The sequence below is a fragment of the Ammodytes marinus genome (assembly GCF_949987685.1).
Source record: "Ammodytes marinus genome assembly, chromosome: 4".
NCBI lineage: Eukaryota > Metazoa > Chordata > Actinopteri > Uranoscopiformes > Ammodytidae > Ammodytes > Ammodytes marinus.
In genome coordinates, this window is record NC_137233.1 from 26,892,802 (window position 1) to 26,904,951 (window position 12,150).

At 42.1% G+C, this 12,150-nt stretch overlaps 1 protein-coding gene across 1 annotated transcript in view; it reads left to right on the forward strand.

Moving 5' to 3' along the window:
• The first annotated feature begins 2,156 nt into the window (after nt 1-2,156).
• Nucleotides 2,157-12,150, forward strand: part of LOC307250090 (paxillin-like) — a 28,624-nt gene continuing 18,630 nt past the window's right edge. Inside the window, exon 1 of the mRNA XM_080027049.1 lies at nt 2,157-2,354. Within this exon, the coding sequence (XP_079883175.1) occupies nt 2,342-2,354 (13 nt within the window). The 5' untranslated portion in view covers nt 2,157-2,341. The remainder of the gene's footprint in view (nt 2,355-12,150) is intronic.

Genomic DNA, 12,150 nt, shown 5'->3' on the forward strand with positions numbered 1-12,150 from the left:
CTCTTTCTGCCTCCTCCAGCTGTGCTCTGAGTGCCTCCTCCCTTGTGCGAGCCCTGGCCCCCGCCTCATTGGTGTCAGTCGGCTGTTTTTCCTCTTGGAGAATTGCCTGAAGCTCCTGCATTTCGCTCTGAAGAGTGTCAATGACTTGCATCGCCTCTTTTTCTCTGAACTCGATCTCACACTTCTGTTTTGTCAGGGTTGCCATCTCCTGGTGTAGAGTCTCTTCCTCTTTCTCCCAGGCTATGAGGTCCATCTTTGCTTCCTTGATAATCTTGTTCATCTCTTTCAGTAGGTCTTCCTTGTCTCGCAGGGCCTGTGTCTCCTTCTCCTCAACCTCACTTTTCTGTTTGGTCAGGATCTCAATGTCCTTGAGCATTTTCTCTTTCTCTGTAACCCAGGCCATGAGGTTAACCTTTGCTTCTTTGTTGATTACACCCATGGCTGTCTGTAAATGTTCCTTGTCCAGATGGGCCCTTCTCTCCTTCTCCTCGAACTCACTCCTCTGTTTTGACCAGATAGCGATCTCCTGCTGCAACCTCTCTGCCTCTTTCTCTTGCGGGTGGAGTTTGTTGGCCTCTTCCATGTCTTGCAATACACTCGTGCTCTGGATATCCTTGTCATCCATGTTAGGGAGTCCCAACTTCTCCTCAGTCGTTTTCAAGCTCCTTGTATCCAGCCCCAGGCTCTCCCTGTCCTCCCAGAACTTGAAATTTCGTAAGAATTTTTTGTTTTTTTCAGAGTCACTGTTGGTTGCCTCAGTCTCCTGGCTGATCAGACCATTGATCTTTTTCTGAATACACTCTATTTCTCCGGACACAATTTCATTTCTTTTGCGAAGGGCCTTGTTGTTCTGGACGAGGGCCTTGTTTGCCTGGCGGAGGGATTCACAATCTTCTAGGTTGGTGGTTTGCCCATGGGAATCTGTCTCATCAGTGTCCATTGTTTCAGGAAGACTACTGGGTTTCTTTGTCTCCTGTCCCATCAGATCATTCATCCTCTTCTGCAAAGCGTTCTTGTCTCTGGTTAGGTTTTTGTTTTTTATGCAGAGGGCTGTCCTTTTACGGAAGAGGACCTCATTGCTTTTGCTCAGGCTTTCAAACTCTTCAGATGGTGTGGTACTCTTCTGGGAATCCATCTCTTAATTGTTATTGAGCTGTTTTTTTAAGGAACACTCTCAATTGTCTTGCTTTCCCTTTCCATAACTTACTGGAAATACTAAAGGTGTGGGCGTGTTCCACGACGTCATAAATGAAGTGACGTAGTAACCTACAAAAGTCACAAATGGGCTTTGATACGTCACACACGTTGTTTGTTTGTTTTGTCTGTTCGAGCAGCGTGACAAAGACGCGATTTGCGTGTTTTCGTTTGAAAAGTTCGATCCCGTTGTCATGGTTTATGCAAAAAATACAGATAGGCTACGAATCATAGTAGCGAAAAAATAAAGCTTGAAAAAAAAAAGATATCATCTGGGATTATTATCATTAGCCTATATGATTACTTATTGTTGGCAAAAGAAAATAAAGGAGAACCCGTAGCCTATTTAATTAATCTAATAAGATTAGGCTATTTAATTTCCCCACTGATCTTATCTATCAACAACAGTAGACCTATGGATTTTAATAATATGAATACTAGGCCTAATAGAACAATAGCCTACTAATTATATTATGATTATATTTATGATTATAGTCATTATTATAATTATAATAGTTATTTGATCATAATAATAGCCTAGCCTACACAATTTGTAACGCACCTTTCGGACAAGAAATGCCGCTCAAAGTAAATTAATTACATGCATTATGCTAAAGCTTTTCATTAAAATACAAATTGAATGAACATTAAAACAGGGATGTAATAAAAAGAAAATGAGATTTAAAAAAAAAGTACATTGGTCTATTCTTTAGCCTGTATACCTGCACGTGAAGGCTGTGATAAATATGTCCACATCTCGAGATGATAAAGGATCCTTTATTTAAACAGCTGCATAAAGGAAATATTCCCTACCGTAGGCTAAAGTGAGTCTTAAATTGCTGCAGTACCACTCACTGTCGCTAGATGTCGATGTTCTCTGTGCGTAAGGGCTAGTGGGCAGGCAGGGGGCTGGATGTGGACTGTTGGAGACTCCGGGGGGGCAGTAGGGTATGTGTGTGTGTTTGTGAATGTGGTTTAGGCTTGTCGAGCTGCAGGGGAACTTGAAAACTTCACTACGTTCAGCGAGGGAGAGCTCTCACATCGGAGATTTTGTTGACTGATAGCTGAGTCGGCTGCTTCCAGACCAGCTGTGATCGACAGAGGAGGACCGGTCCGGTTCTCAGCGTTGGAACGATTTCCGGCCAACATGGATGATTTAGGTAAGTTCGCTCGCCCTGAACGCAACATTTTCACAGCGTGCGCGTGTGTACTGTTAGCGTAAACACATTACACTGACGTTAGACTTATCAAACCAAACGAAGGTTTTCAAGCGGGTTGTTGACTATAGTTTTCCGTGTGGGTCAACATTGTACACATTTATATCCAGGCAGGTTAAGTTATCCAGGTTCAGCTGAGCTCAGCGCGAGCTTCCATGCCAAGAAAAAGGCCCCGCGTGCTGACATAAGGAAGGACTGGCACCGGGCTCATTGCGATAATTAGCCCAATTAACATGAGTAGGCTTATACGCTGGTATTTGTACAGTAAAAAACGAGACATAGCGCTGTGGCCGGTGCATTGGCGTTTGTGTTTGTGGGCGAGTTATTCCTTTCGCAATTCCCCCACAGCACTTATAACAAAGCGCGATGGGCTGCTGCAGGGCTCCTATAACTTTCTCATGCTCAAAACTAGCAGAATGTATGCTATTAGAACATGGGTCATTTGAAATCAATGATGTAGCCTATCCACTGACTTATTGAGCCCCTCCTGATGATAGTCGTGATTACATAACTCTGCTGCAGGTGGGATGGGAACAGCTTGCTTCTCTGATTTAAGAAAACAATCAGCATTGAGGAGAGTGATCCATTTCATTCGCTGTATGATCAGAATCTCTGTGGCCCATTTAAAGCCCCTTATTGCAACTTGATAATGGCTTGAATTCTGCCCTGATTTTAGCTGACCACCACCAGCACATAACCAGTTCGAGATGAATTCAGGAGAGTTGCTGTGCTGTCCTCCTGCCTACAGGGATGAGCTTAAAACTCAGTGAATTGCTTTGTGACAGCAGAAAATGTTATGCCTGAGGGCAAGTTGTAGTGACAGGGAGGGCGTTAAGAGCTCAGTATCATGGTCCTCGAGATACCCTCTGTGACAGTCCCAGTGCAATTATTGTTGTAGTACAAAATGTCTATAAGCCCCAAACACACATTTTCTTGTTTTAGCTTAAAAATTAAATGCAGTGGTTATTACAGGACTGATGGAGACATGGTGGGATCTTTCACAGGTTTATTTCATTACGCAGACCCCCCCAGGGACAGAAAAGTGTGCACCGTAATGAATTAAAAAGAGAAAGAAACCCCTCAAGTAATGCGGGTGGCACAGTGGTGTCAGTTATTCTTTTATTCATTTACGAGGAATTGACTGTGCAGTTTTTGATGACAAGGCTTTTTACTCCTTTTTTTTTTTTTTTTTTTACCCCAGCAACTGTTAAGGTTAAGTTTAGCAGGACTCCCGTGAAACGCATTGAAGGAGTCGGTTTCATTGGATGCTAAAAAAAAAAAGTCCCGAATACATTTGTAAAGTCAAAGATGATGAACGTCTCGCAAAAGCCTTCCGCAAAGTATTGCCACCCTCTGTGAGCTGGACGTGTGCTGTCAGCAAGATACAGCTCTGCTTTGGTACATGTTTACATTACATTCCTCTTCCAGGCTGGGCAAGGCTTTTTAGACTGGCCCTCTTTTACTTGTTCATTTAAAAAGGAATTTGAGCACATCTGAACATCTGGATAATATGAATCTGATCCATGCCAATTTCTACTTCTCTTGTTGACACCTTGGTTGTGAGAGTGAGTCTTTGCCAAGTATATTGGTCACCCTATATCCAGTCAATATTTATGGATACCTTTCTCGGCTTACATGGGTGAAGGGCTTCCCTTAAAGAAGCTGCTTAAAAAAGATTGTTACACAACCCAGTGTAATTACCTTGTCACACAGGGTTGTAAATTATGTCATCTGTTGCAAAGAAACTCGGAGAAATTCAAGCTATACCCCCTGTGTGCAATAGCGTGTGCTGGTGGGTCCCTATGGTTGGTGTCGGGAGAGGCAGAGGTTTGTTCCTGAAAATTGATAGTGTTGAAGTTGAATGCAGTTGGGGATCTAAAGGAGTGAATCGCAAAGAGCTTAAGTGTGGCAGTGCAGGAAGTTATCCACCTAAGAGCCCAGAGAGAGGGACGGCCAAACCTAGATGTATTTTTAGCAGAGGAGACCTTCTTCCCAAGTGCTGAGCCAGCAGCACCTAGAAACCTTCCACCAATCAGAAGTCTTCCCAAAAATCCCATATCGCCCCCAACACCTGTGACATGAAAGCAGCTCCTCTGACGGGCATGGTTGCTTTCCACTAGAGAGGCTATTTTTCGCTTCTGATTACATTTAGGATATCTGGGTTTTGGATATTTGCTGATACTGTCTGATATCATAGTTATTATAAAACAAACTGTTGGTGGTGATATTATTTGTAAGGTTATAAAGGCTTAAGCAATTCTAATTTAAAAGAGCAAAACATAAACAAAAATGTTTCAATGTATTTTAACCCAATTGGAACTACAGTAGATATATTTGCAGGACCTTTTTAATTACTAAATTAAGTTATTTATAAATAATAAATCGGATCAGTCCCATCCCTACTTTCCACCCTAAAAACATCTTTCATGTGATCCGCAATTGTGCACCCACTCAAGTTAGTATGTGCATGCCTCAGCAGGAGCAGACTAGAGCCGCTATAGCAGGCAGGACGTCGGGAGTGGATCAGGCCCACATGTGGGGATTGGACCTGGGCCAAAAAGTATCCTCCTTAAACACTGCACTGCCCCACCCTCCCTCTTCCCACTCCTCACCATTCCTGTGGTGAGCCACATAGGAAGCTGCAGGCTGCAATCTATTGACAGTTTAGAGCTGGCTGAGTTTGTGGGAGAGCAGATTAGCCTTCAGGAAGATTTGGATCAAGGCAGACTGTGACGCTTGATCAGGTTTCTAACTCCTATCAGTTAAGAAGTTGAATACAAATCTTTCTTTAATTATGCTAGGCATACATTTCCATCATTTGTGTCCCCTTTTATCTAGGCAATCTTTGCCGTTTTGATGCTGTGGCGTGTTGTGAGGCAAACTTTCATTGACCTCCCCTCTTCCGCTATCAGCACTGCCAAGCTCTGCTCCACGCTTCACGAACCTCGGGCCTGCACCAACAAGACATGAATGTCAAATAGCGTCCAAAGTGAACTCCCCTTTACTGACTTTGAGCTGAAGCACCTTACAATATGTTCCTCTTATGTCTACAAGTCTGGTGACTGCTCTGTTTTCTCTCTCACTGTTTGTTTTACTGTCGCTTTGGTGTCATCTTTTGAAGTGGAGTGATTCCCCTTGAGCGTTGGAGATGTCACCCATGGAGTCGGCGTGGGCGAAGTGGTTTCTTTACTAACTCCAAATGAGATGTGATGTAGCCTAGATACCCAACCAGGTCTAAATTTAGGTTGTTTTATTGTTTACACACCAAAAGAAATGTGGACATTTGACACATCAGCTGTACTCCATATGAGGCAATGACAGGGGATGTTATTTATGCCCGAGTTGTAGCTCTTTCACTGTATCAGAGACACAGTTTGCATGATAACCTAGTTTCCTCTGTGCCTTCTAGCAGTACAGCCTTGTCACTCACTGTTTCTTTCAACAGTAGTCAACCTTCTTCTTTCTCTAAACCATGACGCAGTGAGGGATGTGAAACTCTACAGTGCTGCTTACTGTGTCATAGCTAATTCATTTGTTCAAGTTTTGAAAATAATCGGTTTGGAATGGAGCATGGTTGTTTGGAAGCCACACACATGTGTGTTAGTGGATATCAGTAGCACTCAGCAAAAACTACAAATAGACTTTTGAATATGTAATATGAAAAGAAACAGTGTTTTTTCTGTGATCCTCTGAAGAAAGACACTCTAAATAATTAGTTTGATATTTTGGTAATATACATTTATTCACTGTCTTGGCAATGAGAAGATTGAAACTACTTCCATGTCTTTATGCTAAATGTGAAGCTATACCCTGCTGGTTAACAATGCTAGCTATTGCTTTTCTGTTACATTGTGCTAAGCTAAGCGTCTGCTGGCTCCAGCTAAATATTTAGCCTCCAGACATGAGAGCGGTATCAGTATTCTCATCAAGAAATTGAGCAAGCGTCATTACAAAATGCTGAGCTAGGGTTTGTCGACAAGGACTAGGAGGTCTGCATATTTTTACAGAAATTCTAAGTTAGAAACTAAAGTTGCGGTTGTTTGTTTTTTTCAAATACCTGGGCGTTTACAAGGCAGAGAGGTCTTTGACAAAAGATGCTATTTAATCATTTTGGGGAAGTGTAGTGTCCAGCTTGACCCGGAGTAAGAACTAAAAGTCAGGAGGACATATCTGCCTCCACTGCTTCAAAAAAAGATTGGTCATGGTCATACCAATCTTTTTTAGGATCTGTGTCTTGACAATCCCCCAACTAAATACTGTTTGTACTGTAGTAATCTTTTTTTAAAGTTTGTAAAGTCAATCTGTACCATGAAGTTCCGATGATCAAAAATCCCCTTTCAGTTAACTTCCTCTTCCCTTGAGTTTAAAACCTGGCACGTTGTTGTAGCAAATGACATCCTCAGTAAGCCTCGGCTTAATTTGACAAGGGAACAAGCCTACACTTGATAAGTGTTATGTGTGATGCACACAACAAATCAATGTAGCATCTTAAGGCTTGGGAGAATCCTCCAGCGTTTGTCCATCTGTTTGACTTTAAAAGGGAGAGGCTGCGGGGCTTTGACACATGTGGTGTGTGTGTGTTTGTGTGTGTGTGTTCGTGGGTGTGTGTGTGTGTCTGTGCGCACACATGCACAGACACACAAAACGCTCATATGCACTCTTGATCACAGACTGCTGGTGCGGACGGACAGCTCTGAAGGGGAAGCTGACTAAGCAACGACAGCTCTACACTCAGCCAACCGTCATGTCATCTCTCATGGGCCCAGGGCACCACAACCACAGCCTGCAGGGTTCATATCCCTAAGGCTACTGTACGTTTCAGGAACCTTTGTTTATGTGGAAGTAGACATTTTAAAGGTCACATATTATGCTATTTTTCTAATTCAATATTTTTATCTGGGTTTCTAGCAGAAACTGTTTTCATGGTGTCGTTTCCAAAAAAAAACACTTGAATTTTCAAACTGTGAAATTGCTGAATCTCCTCTTTTCAGCCTCTCTCAGAAACACTCTGTTTTAGATCTGGGGGTGTGCTTATCCCAAGTGGATGTAGTGCTAAGTAAGGTTGGCAATGAGGGGGCGTGACTTCTCCCCGTATGATGTCATAAGGGGAGTACTTTTTGCACAATGTGTTGAAATGACAGTGTGTTGAAATGACAGAAAATAATAGAATAGAAATCCTATAGAAACATGATTTACAAGAGTAGATAGAAAATTAAACTGAATCGGTTTACTTTTTACATACTTCCATATTGTGTTGAAATGCAAGCTGCATTGATTATTGCACTGTTCATAGAAAGTCATATTTGTGACAAGAAAAGCTTTTTCTCTAATACAATATTAGAGAAGGCAATTCATCTGTTGATTTGTATTTAATGATCATTACAAAAGTAGGAAGTGATTAGCAAACTCGGATGTGTATATAAATATATTTTTGAAAATCACACATGGGGTATGTACGTAAAAAAAAATTTGCACCAAGATGCATTGAGAATCGATTTTGAATCGAATCGCTGACCTCTGAATCGGAATCGAATCGTGAGGTGCCAAGAGATTCTCGCCCCAAATATTAATATGGAAAACCCGTGAAAAAGTGCATTTTGCATAAACGGTGACACAAAACATATGTAGACTCATAGGGATCCAAGCTAAATCTGGCAGTGGTTAGGATCTGTGCATTATTATCTCCAGACCAGCATGTCATACAGCATAGTTACTGCATGTGCCTGTCATGCTCCTCTGTCTTTGCCTTCTTGTAAGCTGAGCTCAGTGAGCCCTTTTGATTGGGCAGGCTTCTTCTTGTTTCACACATGTTTCATGACAGGAAGTGCCCTTAGTGACCTCTCTATTGTAGTGGCCGTCTTGAGGCTAACCAACAAAATAGCCCACTGTAGGCCACAGACATCTGGACATGTCTCATCCTGTCCTATTTCTGGTGACTTCCGTTATGTGAGCAGACAGAACCGGTCTGCTATAATTGCTCTTATTTAAACCTGAATTTGTGTTCCCATTTTCCATGCGAACAGAACGGCTCATTAGCCTGATGTAGTATGCTGTCAGTGAATAAAATAAAGCCAAATGAAGAAGAAATAAGGTTATAGCACATTGTGTATCCTATATAAAGGATATGCCTAAATCTGCTATGAGCCCTCCACCATCACGCTGTGCTCTGATGAATCGAGCTCCCCGCTGTCTTGGTGAGATTCTCATCTCTGTCCGACAGTGACTGACAGCTCGCTTGATGCAACGCTGCTGATCCTCTGATGCATGCAAGCTTAAATCAGAAAGCAGCTGCTTTAACAGTGTTCCATAGAAGGTAGGCATGATGCGACAAAAAATTAATTGGGGGCAACAAAAAAGGAAACCGCTGTGCTTCTTCGCTCCTGTTCAACCAATGCTTATTTGTCATGAAGTCGTGAAATGGAGCTCTAACAATGTCAGGTGGCCTTTCCACTAAACCCTGCGTGGTATTTTAAGGCCTCTTTCTCCTTCCACTAATTGGCTCCTAAATGTCATTTTTCTGCGAAGCTGTGTGGTTGGCCGTGGCTGCAGGCTTAGATAACACATCGCTGTTTTATTAGGAAATGGCTTTTGTGCCTGGCAGGTTTCCTCTGGCATCGACGAAGGTTTAAATAGCCAGCAACACGCTGCTGCTGCTGCCACTGCCACTGCCCTATTTGAGATATAAAGCCACCACAATGAAGGCCTTTGATGATTTGGAAAGTTGGAGGGGGTGGAATCACAAATGAGAGCGTGTGCGTGTGCGTGTGCGTGTGCGTGTGCATGTGTGTGTGTGTGTGTGGGTGTCCGATTGCCTGTGCATTAGCTGGATTTACAATCAGCATCTGGCTCGTTAAAGGGGGATCATTCAGCAAGCCCGATCAGGACCCCACTCGGGTTAATGACAGCATCAGTGATGCTTAGGTCAATTTAATAGGGGTGTGGGCTTAACAAGGGTTTACACAAGTACACACACACACACACATAGGCAGGTTCTGGCACCCAAGGAGAGCGGACCACTCTCCAGTGGAATGATTTGGCGGCCAAATGATTTGGCCTGCTTTTTGCAGAGCTCGCGAACCCTCCTCTCCTCTCCATGCTCTTCCCTCTGTCCTTGTCCTGCCGGAGGGGGACAAAGAGCAGCTTGTTTCTGGTGCTGTGACCTACTTCAACCCAGAGAAGACAGAACCAGACAGAAGTGATTAGGGGGACGAGGGAAAGAGTGTGCGCGTCCATCCGTCTTTCTTTCGCCACCTACCAGGGGCTGGGTTATGATCCTGACAAGTACAGCAAAGTAGCTAAGAAAAAATGTGCATGAATGTTTGACTTGAAAAAAGGAGTTATAACTGGTTTTACAGTACCAATCACATCTCATAGTGATGGAGCATGCTCAGCTCAGTGAATGTTTCGGAAAAAGTGAAAACATTACAGACGTATAGATGAAAAAAAAAAATTATATTTAAAAAAAGCACCAACCACATAAACTCTATAATATCCAAGTGGTTCTGTAGATTGTGAACAGAACAAATGGTGCCTGCTTATCATTCAAAAGCGAAAAGCGTATTTCATATGTTCTCATTTCAACCAAAAGCTCCAAAATGAGCGTAGTTCCATAACGTCTTTAATAAATGCCCCCACGGTAACTGCTGCTGAGACATTTTTAAAGCGCTTCCTCCTTCTGTTGCATGCACACAGATGCTCAAAATAACCACAGGGCCACCGTGTAAAACCACAAGAAAGCGGCTGTGTTCCTCGGTAAGCCTTTCACCAAGGGGAATGGGGGGGAGGGGGGAGGTAGGTGGGAGACTGCTGTCAAACCAGAGTGTCTTTAATCCTCTGACTGGTATCGCTTTTAGCTACAGATGCTCTTTTCTACCTTCTTTTTTTCCCCTTCAGTTCTTATATGTCGAGGCTTATACATTATTCAGGCAATTCAAACATCCTTTAATGTTTTCACTCAAAAGTATTGATACAGTGGATATTTATAGTCCTCGAGTGGTGGGCATTGGCAAGTTGTTTACAGCAAGGATTAAAAAAACACAACTCGCAAGCAGTAACGGAACAATAACAATAGTTTGATGAAAATAATTTGAAGAAAAAGGAATGTTGATCATGCGAGTATCAGTGTGATAATGATGACAATATAATTTGTTGTACCTTTTTGCTCTTGGAACTGCCGAAAGTAATAACTTAAAAGAAAATAGCAAATTGCTAAGTATGCCGATCTGATATGAATGTCCTTCTCTCGGATGGCTGTAAATCTGGACGTGTGTGTAAGGATGCCAATAAAAAGAAAAATATATGAAATGTGCAGATTAAGGTATATGATGTCTCGCCATCATGTTGCTCTTCTAAGATGAAGAGCACCCAGAGATGAGACAGGACTGAGGAGAGATACAGATAATGCTCTTAAATCTCACGGGTTCTATAAATAGATTTCTAGTGAGCAGTGTCTGTAGGAATTGATTAAAATATTACAGAGCAGGATTATGTGGGGGAGACATTGGCATTTACTCGCTGTCCTAGTACTCTTATTTTGTCCCACGCCTCATCAGGCTACGCAACAATCTTTGATTTAGGACGAGACACTTTCGGTGAATAGGGTAAAAAGTTTTACATATTAGTGTCTAAAGTTTTCACTAAACAGATTTTCCATTAAGTTTTTTTAAATTGTATAAATCTGCCTGTTTCTAAGAACAAAATGTTATGTTACATGCTTTAGACGTTGTGATTTTTGGTTCAGTATTGGAAAAATAACTTGTGTTGAAACAATGGCCGTTAAAGATATTCAGTTGCTAACGGACAAGGTTTAGTATAATAAGCACCTTTTATTTAGCCTACATTTTCTACCTTTTATTAATAAGTATCATGAGAGAAGACATGTAATGGAGGCACAATAGCCAAAAAATCTCAAAATTGACCAGTGCTTGAAAAAAAAAAAAAACAGTATTTTTCCCGCAGTGTCTCACCCATTAGGGTTTAATGGTAAGATTATGGCCTCTGAAGCTTCCTTTGACAGTGTGTAGACTGCAGCTTGTTTATACATATTTGTTGTGGTCAAAGCCTAACTGTGACTCATCTGCGTGTGGAAAGGGTGTTACTTTCTGGGTGGAAACATAGATGAGGTGTCAGGCTCATCATGACTATCTCTGCAGTCAACTGTTTGGTGGCTGCACCATTTCAAGAGTGCTGAACTTCATGTGAAAAACACAGTGGGTTTCTTTGAAAAATAATTGGGTAGATGCAATCTCCTAAGTTGTTGTTGTGAAGAGCATCCATTGTTAGCATGTCATTTGAACAATAGTATAACACTGTAGGAGCTGCGTTTTTTTTGGCCTAGAGTTACATTAATAGATTGTATCCCTCTCGTGTCTGTGTGTCAAGTATGGAGCTTGAGCCAGGAAGTGGTTGGCTTAGTTTAAGTTTGCATCAAGACTGAAAGCTGGGAAAAAACGGCTAGCCCGGCTCTGTCTGAAGTTCAAAACTAAGACTACATACACATCTTGTGGAACCATCTGTCGACACAACACTGACTTTTATCAGTTGCAAATGGAAAACAGAGGCTCATTTACATGTCTAGCAGATAGGAAGCAACATTAACATTCATTCTGAGGCAAGTTTCTAGCCACCAGGCAAACACATTTTAAAATTGTCATGCAGGGGAGTTGTGAAGCCCACACTTCAAGTCATAAATACAACCATATTCACAACACTACTAAAAGTGTCTTTCATCAAGGAACAC